The following is a 22688-nucleotide window of genomic DNA, read 5'->3' as shown; positions in this document are numbered from 1 at the left end:
GTTCAATGCTCGGCACAGATAGATTTAAGAATGTATTGCTGTACTGCCATCTCATGGCCACCTCACAGCCGAAGCCTACATCACCAACTTCTTTGGGATAATGATGATGGGTTGTGCTATCCCCTGGGCAGGAATCGATCCTGCTGCTCAAACCAAAGGACACGAATGGTGGCGAGATGTTAACTAACTCGCTTGGTATACAGGAGGCCGTGGGTTCAATCCTAACCATGACGCCTGTATATTTGGAGTGTGCATGTTCCCCCGTGGTTGTAAGGATTTTTTTTGTGGGAGGCTTTGTAGAGTATTGTTTGTTTGACAATTTTTATAAGTTATCTATGTGTTTGTGTGTCTCTCTATTAGCCCACTCCCACCATAATCCGGACACAGAATGATCACTCGTAGCCTGAGCTGCAACTTCCTGTAATTCACTGGGTCAATGTCACCATTACTCTTGGCCGAGGAATGTTTATTAATTTCCTTTCCGAGGGCAAGCAGTGTTTGTCCCGTGGCTGCTGGGCTTTAGTTTCTTTGTCTCGGACACCCATGTGGGCTGCGATGTTGGCTCCCGGTCCTGATTAGGAGTTGTTGACGCGCCGCCTGGGTTATTAAACGGAGATACGGAGTACCCTCACACTCCTCCACATCATTAAACAGCGATGCTGAAAGATGCAAAACCCTTGACAAAGCAATGTCTGGAAAAAATCAAAATATTTAAGAGAGTAAAAACAACCACCCCCGCAGTTTACACGATTGGGACACAAAATTTCTAAATTCAAAGCTCATCATCATAAAATAGACATGTGCATAAACAACAACATTATTCAACATGTTCACGTGAGAAGTTACATCGCTTCTAAATTATACAAAAACTGTTCTGATACTGCGTTGACAGCGGTGCATAAGCACAATTAACGAAAACTCAACACAACCGTCTTTCAACGATTGTGCGCGTAAACCGGCGATGCCGCGGCTCGCCTGCTACGCAGAGCGACGAGATCACGTGGCGTGTGCCACGGCAGCCCAGCAGACACGTCTCAAGAGCTCACTTGGCGCGCGCTTTGACAACCCATCCGTTATGCGGTGACATGACGGCTCACCTGCCACAACAGTGTGGGCAGCTTGCGAGCGGAGGACCAGCATGGCCGGCGGTGGTCACGGTGTGAGGAGCTCACCCGATGACAACAGCTACAGCTGCGGTGCAGTGGATGTACAAATCTCCACATTTAGGATGTCACCTGGCACGGCGCACGTCCCGTTGGCGCGCGGGCGGCTGCTGGCCCCGGCGTGCCGGCGGTAGACGGCGTGCGGCCGCCCTTGGCCGGTCCCTTGGCCGGGAGGCTCCGTGAGAGGCTCGATGAAGTAGTCGCCCCGAGGCAGCCGGATCAGCCCCGTCTGGTGGGGGACAACAGCACGAGGATGTAAGGGACAGGGGAGAGCTGGGTGGCGTGGCTAAGAAGCCCCGACGCATGCCAACTTGCAGAAACAAAGCGCTGGGTAAAGGCAAAGGTGCAGGTCCGCACATTTTTGTTCACCCCACCACTGACAGAAAGGCCTTCACTTTAGGGAGCTCTGGAGAGCCCCTCTAGAGGGTATTTGACATCTTGGAAGAAGTGAGAGTACCCACACTGTACCCCTACGTGCTTAGTTTTGTTGTCCTTCCTCCGTACCTCCGATTAGCATGGTTGGCTACGTACGGTGCGAAAGAAGTTCAACATACATAGGTACAATGGACGAACTGCGGTGCACCCATTTATACTGCTCGTTGGACAGAGAGAGGGCATTTAAGAAACTGTGTTTTAACTGCTTCACGGAGAGATCGAATCTTTGGATTGAAATCCACAATATTTTTTTTGGTGAGATCGCGTAAATATTAATGTCTCGTTATATTTAGGCGATCTAACCCAAAACAACCTATATTGTGGATGATATTGGTCGCGAAAGCCTACGTCGTGTTAAACTATGGTTTGAAAGTCCACCATGCTAATCCTTATGTAAGGGATGCCGAGAGGCAAAACTCTATTAGGAGACAAATAAATGTACACTCAAAGCGTCTAACGGTTCGTGAGTTCAAAGAGCGTGCTCGATTCTTATTGGTGACGAGCTATCACAGGTGGAGCCGACGTCGGGCATGTCCAATTGGATTTGAATGTGGAGAACATTCAAATCGGATTGGTCGTCAGGGAAAACTAAGTGGAAATGAGGAGTCGGCTGGGAGAACGTGAAGAGAAAACGAAGGAGATTGGTGGAGAGGCAGAATTTAGAAAAATTGGATAGTCTTATTTGAACAGATTCTGGTCAACCCCCTCCCCGTTCCCCAATTCACTAAAATCCACATTGACGGGCGTGGTGAAGTATGGTCAAACGAGTCACATGACCACGGTGTGGAGAGGCCTTCATCGCCGAAGGGGAATTACATTTGGAAGCAAATGTGAAATATTTATTCACTTAAAAATAAAAGTAAAAATAGCGTGCAAAACATGCTTCTTCAAGTTTTAAAAGGCTCATGTGGCCTTTAGTGCACTGTGCATCAGTTATTTATACTGAACCTAAATGCATGTGATGTTTGCGACTGAAGACTGTATAAAAATGATGTGCATGGCGTTTACAGTGCCTCGTCTAAGATGAGGTTCATGGTTTAAACAACAGCTGAGCTGTGGTGGCTACTGTGGCGGTAGTGGCTACGCACTGGGCAGGCAAAGGTCGGTGGATCGCACAAATGTTGTGAAACTCCCTTCCCGTGGGTGGAGAGGTGCCGCACCCTGCATTGCTTGCCAGGATAATTCGGTAAAGCGAAAACGTGGAATAATATCAGAATCAGAATCTGTATTTATCCAGGAGGAATCCAACGAGCTATGACGCTCTTTTTCATAGTTGTCCATTCGGGGCGGGTCAGCAAGTCACAATAACAAACGATACAAAAAACTATAGGAGTGCAAAGTGGACAAAAGTCAAGCATGTCACAAAAACATAACTTCATATTATCTGTCTCTTCTGTATGGGAAATATTGCTGTCCCATCACATGCGTGGATTTTCTCGGTGTGCTCCTCCCACATGTATAATTACTCATTCATTGGCTGAAAGCATCTTAATATATTTAGAGGAACACAGAGCTTGGAAAATGTTAGCATTAATATCATATCATTTTGGAAATGCGGTTTTGTGATGCGCACATGTTTTGTTTTTTCTTCCAGAGAAAATTGATATTTGATCCTGGCCAATGTCACTATTGGTTGAGCGAACTGATCGGTTGTACTGTGCGGCACGTCGTTCGGCACGATGTTCGACGTTTCGCTTCAGTACCCGAAGTTCTCGAAGATGTTTGCGCGCACGTCGAGAGAGACATCCAGACAACGCGCCCAACAACATGCAGCACAACTCGAAGAAGAAAAATACACATCGGAAGTGATGCTGTTAAAATTGCCCATCGCTTTGAACGCAAATGAATTCTCATGAGGACAAAATGTGTCCTCGTGTCTGATTTTCACACCTTAATGGATGGCTTGCTAAACAGGGCCCGCTCAGACATTCTACGGCGTGAAATTAAATACGCGCAAACACCCCCTGCATTACCTAGATAACAACTATCAAGCTTTACTGAAGTTAATTCGTACTTTGAAATGCGTGGACCGCGAAAGAAATTTAATTATATAAGTGGGACAATTAACTTTACACTGTTAATATTCCCTCGTTAGAAAACATTACATAAACATTATATAAATTGCATTTCCCTTTACTTTGTTTGAATATATTATGAAATTCGATTTATCGCATTAATGTAAAACATCGTCTGCTCTGCTTAATATGTATCATTCCTCACTTAATGGCTACATAAATCATTATGTGAATAAAAATTTTGCGCATAAAACAAGTTACATGTTGCAGACGTGCATTGTTGTTGTTTCAAATTGCACAGATTAGCGAATGTAAAGAACCTTCATTATAACCACTTTCAGGATGGACAGGCAGTCCTCGTTATAAGTTACATAACACACCTGAAAATGTGTGACGTGGGCTGCTGTAGCGTAGCGGCTAACGTGCTGCTCTACCACCTGAGTTCGATCCCCGCTCACGGCCACCAACACCAGTGACGAATATCTGAACCAAAACCTGGACATCAACGAGGTCAACCCAGCAGTAAATATAGACCGAGTGCGGAGTGTTGAAAATCATCACTGGGGAGATAACAGCGGCCGGGCGTGTGCCGTGGTGACCTTCATAGATGCTCCACGTTAAAAAACACTTGCCCCAATTATCTGTTCAGGCTACAGCGGGGGGAATATTTGCCTTTGTGAGTGTATGAATGGTAAGCAGTAGTGTAGTTGTTAGCACACCGCACTATGAACACAGCAATCTGGAAATGTTTTTCACAGCCTTGGCTAACACGAGTAGCTAGTGGTATCATAATTAGTGCTGGGCCTGCACTAAGTTGACTCAACCATAACTATCTGGTGCGGGATGTGAATGAACATCAAGTATAGTGCTGGCCACATTACCATCTCGTGTGCTCACAGAATTTGCCCCAGCAATCTGAATTCCTAATACCGTGCAGGAAATCTTCATTTGAATCTTTTTTTTCATTTGCGGGGTAGTGATATAGCGGCAATTGAGTGCGCTGCACTCGGGATTCCAGAAACCAGGGTAAAGTTTCTACTCATTCGTAACACAACTCGCAAATCGACATTTAAACCCAGCCTGGGAATTTCCCCGAGACATCTCAGCCTAAAATGAGTACCTGCTGCTGCAGTATATGCGCATTAGTAATGGGGAGACAAAGGTAGCCTTGTGTACATGGTGAAAGGGGGTTACAGTACAACGGTGGTGGAAAGCCTTTATTGCAGGAGCTCAATGAGAGAACATTCACATCCATGACTCTGTGACCCGGGGACCTTTGTAAGTTGCCTTGACTTTGTTTATAACGCACCACTGCGGAAATTATCGCTTCGAAGGCAACCGCACGCAACGATCACCGCAACGCATTTAGTTAACACACACACACACGCGGTCTGAAATAAGCTTTGCGGAAACACACGTTGGGGACGTTACATCTCGCGTATTAAAATAGCGACATGTGTCGTTTATTGAACACAAGCACATCGTTAATCGTTTTCGTACACACTTTGCTATATTCCGATGTAAAGCTTCTTTCGTGACTGCGGGGATTCATCTTCTTGGTTCTTTCGGTAAAGTCACGTAGAAGGGAAGTAATAAAATAATAAAAATAAAACATAATAAGATAATTCTCACGACGTTTCGGCCACAACGCAAGCAGCCGTCATCAGGTGAAGAATGAAACACCACCAAGCTTGGAGCGTATATTTAAGCTGGGTTGGAGGTGGGAAGAAGGCGCTCTTCTTCCCACCTCCCCCCCCTCCAACCCAGCTTAAATATACGCTCCAAGCTTGGTGGTGTTTCATTCTTCACCTGAGGACGGCTGCTTGCGTTGTGGCCGAAACGTCGTGAGAATTATTTTATTATGTTTTATTTTTATTATTTTATTACTTCCCTTCTACGTGACTTTACCGAAAGAACCAAGAAGATTTGCTATATTCATTCACTTTGGCCGAAACTTTGCTTCCCTCGGTATTACTATCGTTAGCGTTATCACAAACCGCTGTACTCTTGCGCTCGGTCTAAAATAGAGCGATATCCCACAGACGGGGGTGCGGGTAAACGCGCGCCTGGCATAACGTGCCAACAACTGTGGCCTAAAATTGATGGAAGGCAAAAGTGGAATGTCTCCCGTAGCGGTTTATATGCCCGCGGGCGCTTCGCATATCTCACACGCGCCTATTTTTATCCGCAGTATTTTCCGCAAAGCCAAACTCCGCGAGTGCCGAGCGTTGCCACGGCCAAGGGGGGCCCTGCAAAACCGCCAGTTGCCGTGGCGTACCAAGTGCTCTTCATCACGAACAACGACGGGAAACGCAGCACACGCACAACACACGCGGCACAATAAACCGGTCGGATATATTTTTCCAAAAAATAATAAAATCGGATTTTTTTTCTTTTCGGAAGAGAAATAAAAGTATGTACCCCCGTAGTCTAAACAATGTGTGTGTGTGTGGTGGGTGGGGTGTTTAGAAGCCTACAAAACAAATTGCAAAGAGAACTTCAGGTTCATAACATGTTTAACAGCGAGCCACAAAAATTGAGTGCGGCCGTTTCGTTGGGGTAGGGATTGGTTTTTCTTCTTCCTCTAAACGTGGCTATAAATATGCGCGATGTTAAAGCGTCACGTGTTTTAACCGTCGTGCTTTTCGTCGCGCTTAAAGAAAACACTCATTGCCCCGGTTACTTGAATTGTAAAGGGAGGGAACAATATACGGAGACTCCATAAGAGTAGCACGGTTGGCTACGTGCGGCGCGAAAGACGTTCAACGTACATACATGCAGAGTAAAAGCTCTAATGCAAGAAGATGTCTTCTTCTTGGTTCTTTCGGTAAAGTCACGTAGAAGGGAAGTAATAAAATAATAAAAATAAAACATAATAAAACATAATATTATTTTATTACTTCCCTTCTACGTGACTTTACCGAAAGAACCAAGAAGATGAATCCCTGCAGTCACGAAAGCTTTAAATCGAAAAATGCAAGAAGATGGTTTTGCTTAACATTTGGGCCATTCCAAAAATGTATCTGCCATAAAAAAAAATTTCAAAGGGAACTGCAGCCCGCACTCATTCAACTTTTTGTTCCCGCGAAGGCAACACAATGACCTCATTGAGAGTGAACTCGGGGCGCAATGAGCTTTGATTCTTAATTAACGCAGACCCTCTAACCTCACGATACGCACATCGAACGGTATGCAATCGAGTTTACATCGCCCCTGCAGCCGCTAGAGGCTGCTACATGAATTGATTTTTCTTTTTTCTTCTTGGTTCTTTCGGTACAGTCACGTAGAATGGAAACAATAAAAATAATAAAATAAAACATAATAGACCTGGTCTTCACCTGATGACGGCTGCTTGCGTTGTGGCCGAAACGTCGTGAGAATTATTTTATTGTTTTATTTTATTATTTTTATTGTTTCCATTCTACGTGACTTTACCGAAAGAACCAAGAAGATGAATCCCTGCAGTCACGAAAGCTTTAAATCGTGATTTTTCTTTATGAATCACAACCCCTGAATTGCAGCAATTAGCAGAGCGTGAAAGTTCACTCCCCAGTGCTGGATGATAGAGGTCTATTGCAAAGCAATTGTTCTTATTGTCATCTTTGCGGCGCTCTACCCTTGTTAATAGGCGATGCTCTGGAGTTACACAAGTATGTTTATTTGCCTTGTGCCGCAGTAGCGCTCTGTGACTCATCTACTTACGATTATTCGACTTACGAACTTACGGAGATACGAACAAACCTGTTTGTATGTCATGTAGATGCCACATGAAGAACCATTGGCATCTACATCTGCAAAACATGAAGAAGCAGTGGCATCTACATCTGCAGAACATGAAGAAGTAGTGGAATCTACATCTACAGGAGATTATACAATTTTTAAAGCCGTTCCCCGTGTTTAGTGCACACGCCGTACAACATGTTTGTAATCGACAGAAGTAAAGTTGGACTTACGAACAAATCGGCTTACGAACAGACCTCTAGAACCGAACGCGTTCGTAAGTAGAGGAGTCCCTGAGTAATTAAAAACAAACGGATTCACAGTCGTGAATACAAGACAAAGATCCCCCGTATAGCCTTCATCGACTTTGTTGGTACAAGTGTTGTTAGCGAGCAACTATGAAGGTTGCCACAGCACATGACGGAGTGGGTGGCCAGCACCACGCCCGTCCGCCTTTGTCTCCCGAGCGGCGATGTGTATACACACCGCACCGAGTACTGATTTATGGCTGAGTCGACTTACAAGATGCCCATGACCGGTTCAGATAATCGTCCCTGGTGTTGGGCATGAGCGGGAAACGAACTTGGGTCGCCGGATTCGTAGCGCAGCGTAGCGCTAACCGCTCCTCACCATGAGTGCACAGAGCTAGTTGTCCCACCTTTGTATTGAAAAGCAAAAAACTCTTTGTTGCAAGGCGGCTTGCTCAACCGCTGCTCCCCGCAACCTTGGCGCCGGCCCAAGTAGGCGTCCACGTGGTTAGGAGGAAATATACTTTAACATAACAAAGGGGAAGAAGGAAGAAGAAGAAAGGAGAAACACGTTGCCCAAATATGGATATTACCAAATCTGCAACCAGTGCAGGATTTATTGTGGGTTGATCACGGCTATAGACTGCAACCCATCTCATAGCTATACTCCTGTGGGCCCCATCGTCAACGGTAGCCTCTCACAGTACACCAAGACCAATTCAGCAGCAAAGGTTGTAAAAAGAGCGACGACGTCAATTTGTTTTTATATTCCCCCTCCCCCCTGGGGTTGCTTGCCTCTCGCTTGGAAATGGGCCTGCTCCGGAACATTTTTGGAGAAAATAAAAATGCGACTTTTGTGCCACTGGAAAATGAAGGAAACGGCGTGCGGGAGCGCCGTTTCGAAACGTGTGCGAAGTTTAATAATTTGTAAGAGGGAACGGCAAAACGTGTTAACTGAAGGCGCTTTTCTGGCCCGAAAATGCATTCATCACCTGTTTTGATTCTGCGGGATCCTGCCGTGGTGTGATGGTTACCACGCTTGTTGCTCGTCCGATCTCCTGCCGCTCATATCCACCCAGCGGTATTAAACTAAACTATATTTATTTTACCAGGTAAGGCTCACTGAGCTATATAGTTATTTTTAAGCGACCTGGTCGCAAAATGATAGTTTAACGAAGTGGCTTATCACGTGGAAATGTATAGCATCCAAATACTCTAAAAAGCATGTTGATTTTAAACGTGGAGGTAAAAACCGGAGGACCCGGAGAAAAATCCACGCGACCACGGGGAAAGAGACATGCAAACTTCAAATATATAGGTGTCAGGGTCGGGACAAACCTTCGACCTCCTATATACTAGTCGAGGTAGTTAACATCTCGCCACCGTTTAAATGGGGACACAGTCAGTCTATGATCGGTCAGGCCACGTGTGGTGGGGTGAATTGTGTGGACTCCCACCTCAAGATATCTGATCAGCATGGAAGGGAAGGCCAGAATAACCTTTAGAGGGGCTCTCTGGGGCTTCCGCGAGTGGAGGCTCTTCCAGTCAGCAGTTGTACGAGCAAGACATTTCACGGCTGCACCTTTAACGCTTCATATTTTTGCTAAGTCATGTATATGCATAAAGAAAAGTATGGACCTAGTTTTGGAGAAAAATATTAACCGAAAACATTGCTAATTGTTGTCGTAAGACATATCTCAAATGCTTGCTGTTTTAAATCTGCCCATGCTCTAAAATCTTTGGCTAGAAAACTGGGTTATAAACCAGACGCATCATCATCATCATTATTTTTCGCGTGTTTTTATCATTGTGCGGTTGCAAATGCTACAGTATTTCTTTGTCTAGCAGCCCAAGGGTGCTTCTCGTAACAGTGATCTTATCGTGCTATGCGCATTAGACCTTAAAACGTGTTCTTTCTTTCAACTACAAATCACGTGGAATAATTTCGGAACACTCGCACAATACGGAAATACATATTTTTGTTAAGCCCGCAGACACGGTTGTTTAAAAATGAAACGTGTTTGCATGGAAAAAAAGGCGAAAAAAATGCTTTCCTCCCTGTTCTGGAAATATATAAACAGGCGAGACCAAACAGAAGTGCTCTTTAACGTAAACACACGGTGGCTGCATGGCGGCAGAATGAGGACTGGGGTGTTCGTGGCGGTCGTGGTGGCGGCGGTGATGGTGGTGAGTGATGGTGGAGAGGGGAGCCTGATGTGGCCAGCTGCACACGCCTGGAAATCTTTTCTTCACCCCCCCCCTCTCCGCCTCCACTCATGATCGTAAGCCACGTTCTATCCGCTGCTGATGAAGGCCTCCCCAAGCCTTCCACCATCTCTCTTCTCGCATTTGAACGCGCTGCGAACTGTTCCCATCACTTCACTTGCACTCCATCGTTAGCCTCGACTGGTGTGGGATGCAAAAAACTCGAGCCAGTGCGGACTGCAGCCTTGTCACCAACTCCTTGGTTTCCATAACCAATGGGAACTGCGAAGCTACTGGGTCTACATAGCAGCCCTTTCTGGCTGGTACGGATCACAATGGATTGTAGAAACCTGGTCATCGGGCTTCCTGCTCAAGCCCCACCACTCACCTTTATATCTGGGCCAGTCCGCAACCGTTTGCGACATCACGCGGCGTGGAAAAACCCGCCTCGTGCACCGCCGCAAATTTACAGCGTCACCGATTTGACGTTTGTTACGGTTTTTTGGGTGCGTAACGGGGAAGAGCGTGAGAACGTTGTCCTATACATTGCCACCACACACACGCGCGCGCGCGCTTTTGCAGGAGGTAGAATTGGAATCCACCTGGCAATCCCGTATATCGCTGAATGGCTTCAAACTCAACACACAGTTAGAATTTCAGTAAAAAAATGGCTTTTCAAACTCCGTGCAAAAAAAAAGACAGCCTTCCCAGCTGAGTTCATAAAAAAAAACACGGACAAAATAGTTTTCAAAAATAACTTAAAATGCAGCAGTTTATAATCGAACTCATGCCTATGATGAAAGTGCAATTGATAATTTTTTCGTCGATCAGCTCATTATGCATCGCCATGGAGAATTACGAGTAATAACGTATAAACAGACCTCCATTCTGTGTCCACGTACAAATTAAATGTTTTAGTCCATCGGCCTATTGACTTCCTATTGGCTTACCTATAATGTACCATAATAACACATAATGAGTTTGTATCCAAAATTGCTTTTGGCGTTGAACAGAGCCACGTCGTATTACACTAAATGCTCTTGTCAATAACACCTGAAACCCAACACCATCTGTTTAGCAAGCCTGATGATCAGACCCTGAAGGCTGAAACTGGTCCAGCGTTTGCTTGCTTCAACAGATGCTGCTGGATAGCGTTTGTCTGGAGAGCCAATAAGCGGACGACTACAACGTATTTTATATTATATACATTTAAAATTTTCTTGCTGTGGATTTCACACCTGATGATGATTGCTTGTGTTGCAGTCGAAACGTCGTGAGAATGTTTATAGTTTTATGTTTGTAAATTAATTTTTTTTTTATAAATTTTCTTGCTGTGGATTTCACACCTGACGATGATTGCTTGTGTTGCAGTCGAAACGTCGTGGGAATTTTTATTGTTTTATATTTGTATTATTTTATTATTCCCCTTCTACGTGACTTTACCGAAAGAACCAAGAATATGAATCCCTGCAGTCACGAACGCTTTAAATCAAAAGTATTTTATATTGTACGTGGAGACATAAAATAGGGGTCTGAATAAATACGTTATTAACCGTGTGTTTAGAATTGATTTACAGTCATGACTCAACCGTGGAGGGTTTGGAGAGGGACGGATGAAGAGCACGTGATGGAACAGAAAGAATGGGCCTCATTGCTCGATCTCTAAATGATTCTCCACCCCCGTGATTGAATTGTCATGGTTCAGGGTCACTATTTGATTCAAGAATCAATTACTTATGTTATGACTGTGGTGAATGTGGCCTGTGGCTTCAAAGAGCTGTGTAATTGAAGCATAAGATACCGTTTCACTCAATGAATCGATGTATTTGTTACATGCCTGTGCATTTCCGTGTCGAGTGTAGAGACCCGGGCCTTGGCCAAGTTGCTCTGCGTCATTTCTGGCCTCTTCGTGGGACAATAGAGCTCGCTCCCAGATTGCCGTGGAAACGAGGCAAACTGGAAGCTCTGGACACATTGGCTTTGAGAAACACAGAACCACAACACACGTCATGTGACCACCAAAATTGCATGTACAGTGCTCTCACCCTTGCAATGTGGTGGTCACGTAACGGGAATGCAGCACGTGATGGGAGTTGTGTCTCCGTGCCGTTTGCGAATACACTCCATGAGATGCACCGGAGTGATTCACGCGATATAAAAAAAAATGTATCTATATTGTTATTGTCATCACACGTTTGTGCGCATGTTGTTAAATCTGTTTGTTTCCATCCTGCATGCAGTTTCCTGTCGTGATGGGTTCTCTCATCATTTAGAGAAAGTGTTGGATTTGAAGAACCGCACAGGGGCAGCAAGGGGCAGCAGTCTGAACGAGGACCCATTGGGACATCAGCAAAGACTGTTATGGCTTTCTGTGAACAAAAAGTGTCGTACATAGAAAGCCCCATTCTGCTGGGAAAAGCAAGAGTGACATTAAACATAACCGAGGAAAGTTGCTCTATGTAACTAAAGGATCTCCTGGGACCAGGGTAGTGGCTGTTGAGACAGCCAGGCCTGAGATCAAGACATGTGGCACTATACAGACCAACACAGCTGACACGCTGTATCAGGGATTGACCCAGATATTTGCGGCTTGGCAGTGAGGTTGGGGGTGAGGAGCGGGTGGCGGTCTACAAAGATCCCCCCCCACCCCTTGTTCATTCTGGCACAATGCCTATCTTTTCTCTCCCCGTGGCACTGCATTTTCAAGAAATTTAAATAAACATGAGGAAAACAATCATACGTGTTTTTTTTCTTTTGGTCAAACGGTGCGGTCTGGCACACTTCAGGAATATATAACATGCAAATTTAAATTAGATGCATTCGAGATATGTGGAAGCAATAGAAAAGTTTAATTTCAAACTCCGCTTTCAGCCCTATATATATTAACAGGACCTGTCAATAGTCAGCAGCGCACTGTGCTTGGCAAAAGGAGCGTTCTGTTATGTATCAGGCCAGTCAGAGTAAGATTGTGCCGTCATTCCTGGAGGCTTCAAAATGCTGCTTGTGGACAATACACAAAGCCCATCAGGTTAATGGAGCAATAGCCAGGGTGGAGCATATCTGGAACCATTGAAGCAAAGTACACAAAGGCACAGATACAAAATAAATAAACGTCCTACGTGAAGCAAAACGAGAAAAATGTGATTCCTGCTGTCAAAAGATGCCCCCCTCCTCGTGCGAACACATCTGAAGTTCGGGAATCAAAGTCAAACAAGCCCCTCCTCATTTCTGAGCCTCGATCCAAAGGGCTGCACGCATTGGCTGTGCCTCTACATCTCTCTCGTTATTGCCAGACCAACACAGACCTCCTCCTGATGCCCTCGGCTCAGTGGGCGGTCACCCCCCCCCCCTCCTTTCTGATGAACATGAAACGAGTGCCGTAGCCCCTTGTTTAGACCGACCCAGGAGAGGAAATGCCACTCCTGCCGAAAATTAATCCTTGAGAGAGTTCCGCCTCAGTCGGGGGGGGTCTCGGTCTTTTAAGCTTTGATTCGTAGGCGTAAATTGCACCCTTCAAAACCCTTATTAACTCAGCCATTGGCGGTCGTGCCAACCACATTGGTCGCGGAAAATAAAATCACTGTGAATGCGCCCGAGCTCATCGGATCTAGAAAGCTAAGCAGGTTGTAGGGCCTGGTGAGTACTTGTGTGTGGTCGACTGCCCGGGGAATACCACGTCTCGTACGTACCCTTGGGCGGATACGTAATCAGGAGTAGGCGATGCAGCAATGGATTCTTAAATCTATCTGTGCAAGGCATTGAGTGCTACCTCCTAATATGTGTGATGTTTCTCCGGGTACTCCGGTTTCCTCCCACAAGCCAATTACAGTACTCACAAATGGAATTGGCCAAGCATCAAAATTCAGTGTCCACCTAAGACTCAGTAAAACTTTCCGGGATCAATAAATAGTGTTTGATATACATGCTCTACCATGGAACCAATCTCTTTTTAAATCCTTTATATTAAGTTCGCTTGCTTGCTTAGGACCGTGCAATTTTTTTGGTTGTTTTTTAACCCACTTCCCGTGATTCAATCGAGCTGACATTTTGCACACAGACTCGTTGTGCGTGACAATGCATTTTCGTGAAAAAATATTTCCAAAATTTTACACTGTTTAGGGAATTTTTTTTTATATTTAATTACCAATTGTTTAATGCTGCCAGACAATCATCTGACCCATAGGTGGCAACCATCTCAAGCCAGAGGACGAGAGGACTCTAGCCGCCACGCATATAAAGGATTTATAGTGAAAAACTTTGTTTTTACGGGTTATACTTGTTTGAGCTCAATTTCCAACTAACGGTGACAGGAGATATCAGAATCGGTTCTGGTCACCTCTCCTCCTCCTTCCTTCACCAGCCCACACTGACCAGCTTGGGTGAAGCACGGTCAAAAACTTCAGAGACCAACACGGCACCTCCGATTCGCACGGTTGGCTACGCGCGGTGCGAAAGAATTTGGACGTCCATACTTTGCAGCAGATTTGCAAAGGGCTGTGGATTTATGTTGTTGCTGCCGTTATTCTGATTACATAGCAACGTGTTTTGACCATCGTTTACACAAAATCCCTCTGCTCTACACATCCCGTTAACGTGAAGAGAACATCTGTTACATTTTCCCGGTCGCACGGTCACCCACCTCCCCTTGACCTGTCGCTCCGCTCTCTGTCGCATAGCATCCTCGAGATGCAATTGCACTTTGATTCTTTATAAATCCACGGTGTATTGAGTGGTGCCCTGCTACAGTCTGAGGATCAGATCGTTGTGCTGTCTGGCCCGCAAACCAATTAAACTCATCCGCTGTCTAGAGCCAAATTAGAATTTCCTCTGCTCGAAGGCATCGCTGGCCATGTGAAATGCCAGCTTGGGCAAACCTCTCCCCATTGATAACTCAATAATAAATCATTCATATGGAAATTATGTTGTGTGTTTTGCATTAAATAAAGGGACCGAGCTTACCGTTTAGCTACTTTAAGTATAAAGGATCAAAGAGCATTGATATGTTTGCTTGGATTAACCTATATTGTACAAGGTAATGAATAAACATCACGTAGAGGCGGGGGATTCATTAACGGAGTGATGAGATGATAATAATATGACTGCTTAATCCAGAAAAACCTCACGGAGCCTTCCAGGGGTTTTTTTTCAAGTGGGTCCCGTTTTCAGATTTCTAAACGATAATATTGTTTTTGCATGTGGAACAAAACTAACGAGGTCAGAGAAAACCGCGGCATTACGCTAACAGAATATGTATAAGTCATAAGGCTATTTAATGCAACTGGACGAATAAACGATACTGTGTTTTACCACGTAAATATTTAATCAAACAACATTTAACTCCATTGGAAAATGAACCTTGCATACAAAAGTTTTCCAGCAGCATTTGTTTAAGCAGGGAACGATGAAATCGCCTTGTGTGCAGGAGCGAGGTAGATAGTTGCATCATGGCTGATTATGATGATGGGAAGAAACCGGAGTAGCTAAAGCAAACCCCCACCACGCTCTGTTTAACGCGTAGGCCAGTAATTACAACTAGCTTCATCAGGCGACAGCCAGATTGTAATGTTGTGGCTTGGCTCTCCAACACACCGGTGTGCTGTACTAGTGACGAATTGGCCACGTTCTGCTTACGTGACAACCCTTACTAGTTGGCCGTGTCGGGTGGTGGCGGGTTTTTACGACACATTTATACATTTACGCGATCTAACCCAAAAAACCTCTATTATGGATTAATTGCTCTGCACATACAGATTCAAGTATGCACTTAACACGCCACGTTACCAGGCCAGTGCAGGTGCTGATGGCGGCGTGGCCCAATTCCTTGCCTCCCTCCAGCACCCGGCCTAGGAAGTGGCACGTGTTCCCCTTGCGGGGCCGCTCCAGGCTGACCCTCGCAGACCGGTTCGTCATGACGCCAGCCGGGCCCCCCGTTCTCCCGTCCAGCCGGCGCTCCAGCAGGAACCCGGGCGCAAGCAGGCCTTGGTTAAGCTCCAGACGCAGGTGGAGGTGCTGCCCGCCCACGCTCAGGTTGTAGAAGACCGACGGAGGCTCCGGGGGTTTCGGCAGGCTCGGCGGGTTTGGGAGGTCCGTGCCGGCTGGCTGATCGCCGGAGGGCGCGTGCCGGCGCTGCGGGCTGCGGTTGTGGGGTGGCCGGGCGTGGTGGCTCACGCGGCGGGACAGGAAGGAGCCCGAGGCGGCAACGCGGACAGGGTGGACGATCTCGTAGTCGCCCAGCGCCGCTGAAGGAGAAATGAGAGCGGGCGAAGGGGAAATGTTGCGCTGTGATTAACGATGTCAACAACAGGCAAAGAGCAAAGACGATCGCCGCATCACGCACTTTCAGATGCGCTTCTGCGGCCGTCTGGAACGCTGTTTCTTCCGATATTAGGAAGCCACTGGAGCTATGCACTGTTAAATAATCGAGATTGAAAACTAATTTCTTGATAACTGTTTTTTGTGTTTAGATTGTTGACCTTGCCCCATACCTCCGATTAGTGAGGTTGGCTATGTACGGTGTGAAAGAAGTTCAACATACATATCATGATGCAGCACGGCACCAGTGCTGGCCAATGCCTATTCATAATTCTGGCAACGATAGAGGATACTTGCAATGTTGTTTAATTATTGTAATTTTGTTGATAAAATGCTTTTATGTTATTTGAAGTATGCAGTGGTTATTTTACAGATAAAAAAATCTACTTTTTCATTATTTATTGTTAAGGTTACGTGAGTTGGCTCTACGTTTATTTATGTTTCCATGCGTTTTGTAGTTGTTGTCTCAAATAGCTGGTTCTCAATAACAGGAAACCTCATGACGTTCCAACTCTCGGCATTTTTCTATATTTAAAACCACATTTTAAAGTCTCAAAAACATTCCCCGTTGACACAATTCCAGCAGTCCCCTGATTTAACGTTTTCCCACATCTAACAATTTGACTTGTCGCTTGACAAACGTGACAGATATTTCACTCTATGTCCATGACTGACCAGTAAGTAATACAAAACATACACAGCAGAAAACTAAACACATATAGCAATGCCAATATACGTAAATCTGTACTACCTGGTAATTTGGCATTCCAAAGTTCATATACACCTTGTAAACTTTTACCCTCAGAGCCAGAAACAATTCGTGTGCTTTCTTTGCAGTGGCAGCACTGAGACTTGTCAACGCACTTGAGAGCCAGGCTAATCACACAGGTGGCTGCCCGGATTAGATATCCAGCATCTCAGTGTCCCGTGATGCTCGGTGCTATCGGAGTGCCATGACAAGTCCATTATTAACTCCCCACAGCCGCCTCGTGAGAAGTCGCTCCCACATCCTAAGTAAAAACTAACAGAGAAACAAGGGAACTGCTATCACAGTACAAGAAAAGCACGCATACATATTTGTTATTTCACCAGGTAAGGCCCCCACTGAGCTACACAGCTCTTTTTTCAGAAGCGACCTGGCCACAAATGATAGCTCAACGAAGTGGGCTCATCACGTGGACATTAACAGCAGTAGCAAGACACTCTAATTGATTCTAAGTGCGGAGGGGAAAAACCGGTGGGACCCGGAGAAAAAAAAAATCCACGCGACCACGGGGAGAGAAGACACGCAAACTCCACACATACTGCAGGCGGTCAGCTCGCACGCAACGCACGCACGCACCTCAATCCAGAACGCACACGGAGTTTCCGCGAGGGTCAAAGGTGTGTGGGGGGGGGCACACCTGCTCCTGGGCTCGAGGTCGCGTCGGCCGAGTCCCAGGGGTGGCTGTCGGGGAGGTCACCTGCAGCGAACGCCCCGACACCCAGGGCGACCAGAAGGGCCACGACCAGCGGCATGACGGTCTCGTGAGCTCGGGGACCCGCGGGCCGCATGCCTGCGGGTGCGCGTGACCCTCCCTCGGGTGTCCTTTCGCCGGTCACGGTTCTCCTTTTGACCGTCCGTCCGCTCGGTCGGTCGGCCCGGAAACAAAACAGCTGCCGCCGGTCGGTCTCTCGATGCAACGAGGGAAAGTGTGTGTGTGGGTGTGGGGGGGGGCTATGTTAGATGAGCAGTGGTGTGGGGTTTCGGGTGGCTGGGTTTGCGGAGCGGAGCGGGGTGGTGGATGGCGTGAGCAGTCTTTGTTTTCAAAAGTTCAACAACGACCGCCGCCGCTGCTGCTCCTGCTGCTGCTGCCTCCTCTTCTTCTCCGCCTTCCCGGCGGCTCTGATGAATCTCCTGTTTGAGACGGTCTGCACACACAGAGGCTTGACGGGCGCAACCCCCAAACCGAACTCCCAGACTAATTAAGTGAGCTCCGTGAATCAGGTCTCTTGCCAGACCACAATTTTTTCACGCAGCGAACTTGAAATAACCCAGACGAGCCAGACTTGCTTGGAGGTGGGGTGGTGAATGTCGGGGGTGGTGGCTCTCTCTCTCTCTGCGAGACTCTGAAAAGCAGTTATGCACGTCGCCCCGAGACCCACAGAGTAAAAGTTTAATAAGTGTGGCTGTCTGAAGGGCGTCAGTCAGTCGGGACCCGGGGGTTGGGGGGAGGAGAAGACCAAGGGGTGTGTGCCGAGAACAGAGTTGCGGCTGGACAAATCAAGAGAGCGAGCGCTGTTTGTGAGTGGGTTGAGCTTGCGTGGCCGTTTGTGTGGGAGGGGAGGAGGTAGGGGAGAGGGGTTTGCGTGCCCTTTATGTTTTGGGAGGCTCGGAGCCTCAATGTGCCGCTTTGTGAAACGGAGCAATCCGCAGCTGGTGTGTGTTTGTTTGGAAGGGAAGAACAGGGCTGGGCTTGGGGAAGGGCTTTGGCTGTGTGTGTGTGCAGTCTGCGGTTCGAGTTGGCCCAACTTAACAAGCCAGACGTCATGTAATACCGACGGATGGGAGGTGGGGGTCGAGAAAAAAAACACAGCGGCAGAATCCGATCTGAATATTTTCATTCCCTTTGGAGTGTTTTTTTTTTAGCACAAGTGTTATTTTTTTCCGTTTCTCGTGAGCTGCTTTGCAGCAAAGCTCAGTGGTTGTTACCACTGCTGAATACAACAACAACAAGCATCTTCCATGAGTGCAATATTTTGTTTACTTTTTACTAATAAACAAAACATTTGCACGGTTTTGGGGAGGTTTTCGTGCAGCAGTGGGTTGACCATGGCTGATGATGACGACGACAATGATGAATATATACAGATGTATTGGTATACAGTTTTCTTAACTGAACATATGTATGTGTGTTGAACTTCTTTCTCACCGTACGTAGCCAACCGTGCTCATGGGAGGTGCGGGTGATGAACAACACACTAAACACAAAAAGCAGTTCTAAAGAAATGAGTTTTCAATCTAACATATCTGTTGGAGGAACACAACTGGAAACAAATGAGAGTATGTATACTTTGCGCAATTCCTTAAGGCAACTTAGAATTTCAAAAAATGATGATGTACAGAGGACAGAGTTGGAGTGCTTTTGGAAAACTTCAGATAATGAAACGCAACACCCCAACGTGGCCAAAGAACGTGTCCATTTGGTGCGTACGACCTGGTGTGACGTGGATTAGAAACATGGACATTCACAGACAAATCGGAACATAAGCTGAAAAATATGAAATGCGCGTGCAGAGATCAGAGGTCGCAAACGGGTTTTGATTCCTTACCCGTACCCGGCCGCACCAGGGTCGCAAACGGCTACCCTACCCGTACCCGGCCGGGTACGGTTAGGGTACGGGTATCGGGTACCTGATTGCGACCTCTGGGATGAAGCCATGTTGCAGGCGCGGGTGGGTTGATTCTAGGAACTTGAATTGTGAGAAGAGACAAGACGTTGGGAAATGAGTGACAAACAGTTACTCACCAGTGACTCACGGCCTACCCGTACCCGTACCCGGCCGCACCAGGGTCGCAAACGGGTACCCGTACCCGGCCGGGTACGGGTAGCCGGGTATCGGGTAGGGTACGGGTATCGGGTACCCGGTTGCGACCTCTGGCAGAGATGCATTGAGAGACAGAGAACGTACACCAGTTACATATATCATACTGACTGCTTAAAAATAGAACCAGTTGCTAAAACAAACAATAGCCAGTGTTTGCGACGAACAATGGAGTTTTCTATTTATTTACATATTTAAACTGGAAAATCACACGAGGTGGAAAATCATTTGCAAGGGCATCCAGGGTAGCGGCAGTCGAAGGAGGAGGGTACAGTTTCTTAGAGAATGTGCACCAGAGAGACGGAGCGATGAGATCGGCTCATGTGCAGGAGATAAATGGATTGCTGCATCGCAACACCACCATGAGTGATGGCGACAGCTTTCTTCCAGCCATGGATAAATCATGCCTGATGATAATGATGATGATTATTATTTAAATAACATTCTCTTAGACATTGAGGGAACTGAGTATTAGCAAAAAAAAAACGATTACTTACAGCTCTTATGTCAATGCACTGCTGGATAAAGGTCTTTCCATGCCCCTGTCAGTAATAGATTATTGCGGGTTGGATGGAAGGCAAGCCTATGGCCAATTAAGATTTCCCTTGCAACGAATGTTAGCCATGGCTGACAATAAGGGTGCCATGGTAGCGAGACGATTACTACCTTGCCTGGTATACATCAGGTCGTGGGTTCGATTCCAATTCTGACACCTGAATATTTGGAGTTTGCATGCTCTCCCCGTGGTTGCGTAAAGATTTTTCTCTGAGTCCTCCCGTTGTTCCCTCTACATTTAGAATAAACATGCGTTTAGAGTATTTGGCCGCGAAACATTTCTGTGATAAGCCACTTCGTTGAGCTATCAATTGGGGCTAGGTTGCTTCTGAAAAAGAGGATACATAGCTCAGCAGGCCTTACCTGGTAAAATAAGAAGTAATTTATAGTTTCAGTTGATAAACTTGTGTCGCTATGTTGTCGGCACGATGTGCTTATTACTGCATCACCCCTGTCCTTCATATGAAAAATGTATTAACCTCGAATTGAGCTTCCAGATACACGCCTCCATAAATCAACGTACGACTGCCATTGCTTGACAAATTAAATGGCTCCGAGAAAATGTTGCACTTTTAGGAGAAAAACGATTTCTTATATCGATGGATCAGGAAATTGCTCACCAAGATAGTTGACCTAAATCCTGAATTAAATTGATTCATCAATGCCGCCAGATGTGGCAGTTGCACACGTAAAACACTGACAACGTACCAGCGTTAATTGGGGTTTTGCCCGGGTATTGAGTCTCTGCATTGACAGCTCAGATTAAGTGGCAGGAACAGAATCCAGGCCCCGTGGACACCGAGGATTTTAACCTCGCTGGAGCCGTGGAGGTTTCTCTGGCGAGCGGGTGTCACAGATAACCCCCGCGAACGACTCCCATTAATTTTTTTGATTTAAAGCTTTCGTGACTGCAGGGATTCATATTCTTGGTTCTTTCGGTAAAGTCACGTAGAAGGGAAACAATAAAATAATAAAAGTATAAAACAATACAATTCTCACGACGTTCCGACTGCAACACAAGCAATCATCATCAGGTGTGAAAAACAGCAAGAAAATTTTCTTGCTGTGTTTTTCACACCTGATGATGATTATTATTTTATTGTTTCCCTTCTACGTGACTTAACCGAACGAACCAAGAACATGACTCCCATTCAGTTTTTGTTTTTGAATGCCGACACAATGGGTGCATTTGTGCCCCGTTGCTGCCTGTTGTACTGTATTTACACAAACCTTCGCTTGGAATTCCGTGAGTTGCGGGCTGGCCTTTGGAGAGGAATTCCGCTCCTATTAGGGTACTGACATTTCTGGCTGCCTCTCGGGACGGTCGAGTGCAAAACAATATATTCTGCATAGATGTAGACGATAGCCAATGACGAGGGCTACGATTCGATTTTGGAATGTTGATATTTAGTGGAATTCACAGCTGAGGTACGGGATACAAGTAACCTTTCACCGGTGGGGGGGGGGGGTCATCTCCTTGCCCCCCCCCCCCATTCCACCCCCCACCCTTCCCCACAACGTACGGAATTTATTTAAAGGAAATAAAGGAAGTTTGGAATCCAATGTGTGTCTACAGTGATTTCCAAGATTGTACGGGCCTTAGTTAAAAGCACAATTTCCGTAACCGCCGTGCCAAGATTGAAGTCTTTCCGATGACCACTCAGTCAAAAGTCAGTATCCTGGGTAGTACGGTCCTGAATTGAGCAAGCAGTATTAAATTTCACAGTTCTACGGTTCCATTCATTTATTTCGTATCCATCATACAGACTTAGATCAATGATGCCCATTCGTGGCCACAACAGGTCTGAGCACGGATAATAATGGAGCTAAAATCATCAGCTCTGAACCGGTCCCCTTGCGGCTGACATTGGAGCAGATGAGTGAGGCATCATCTACTCTTGACCGCAGACGTTCGTGTTCTGGTCACGATCGACACAGCCGCACTTCCTACGGCTTGCTATGCCCCAGCCAACGTATGTCCCTCTGTCCCTAATGGAAGTATTCACCACTCACAAGTCTACGCTACTTGCGGTCTCATCTCAGAAGCTGCCGATGTTGCCCGCCCGCAGTGGCGCGTTCCACAGTTCGAGCCGCGTGCTCTCCGGAGATGAGCTGAGAGGTTCCGTGGCGTTTGGTAAAACCCTTCCACGATTTGTGTCGACTGACAGCAGGAAGTGCATATGCCGGTATCGTGATCCCGCAGTGGCGTGACCGTTCTGCATGGCTGGTGACCGTTCTTATGCTGTTTGAGGATGCCGATAGCAGCCAAGGGGTTAAGGCTGTCTACATTGGTCGGCTTGAGACAGCCGGTAATGCTCCTGCAGCTTTCGTTTAACACCGGGTCGATTTTCTTTGCATGTACGGACCTCTCCCGTGCAGTGCACGCGTACCCTGCTGCTTAGTAGCAGGGAGCCAGCGCAGGTGACCTGAGTGCAGATGCATTTGCTCTC

The 22688-nt window shown here is 46.5% G+C and overlaps 1 protein-coding gene across 1 annotated transcript in view; it reads right to left on the bottom strand.

The window, feature by feature from the left end:
- The window catches only part of LOC144930983 (A disintegrin and metalloproteinase with thrombospondin motifs 7-like), a 92185-nt gene extending 73873 nt beyond the window's left edge, over positions 1-18312 (bottom strand). The window contains exons 1-3 of the mRNA XM_078854815.1: positions 17502-18312; positions 15568-16025; positions 1236-1392 (exon numbers count right to left, since the gene is read on the bottom strand). Coding sequence (XP_078710941.1) covers positions 1236-1392; positions 15568-16025; positions 17502-17652 — 766 coding nt within the window. The 5' untranslated portion in view covers positions 17653-18312. The remainder of the gene's footprint in view (positions 1-1235; positions 1393-15567; positions 16026-17501) is intronic.
- Between the last annotated feature and the right edge of the window lie 4376 nt (positions 18313-22688).

This window comes from Lampetra fluviatilis, chromosome 3 (assembly GCF_964198595.1).
Source record: "Lampetra fluviatilis chromosome 3, kcLamFluv1.1, whole genome shotgun sequence".
Taxonomy (NCBI): Eukaryota; Metazoa; Chordata; class Hyperoartia; order Petromyzontiformes; family Petromyzontidae; genus Lampetra; species Lampetra fluviatilis.
Note: the sequence above shows the minus strand (reverse complement) of the source record. Positions and strands in the feature narration are given on the sequence as shown.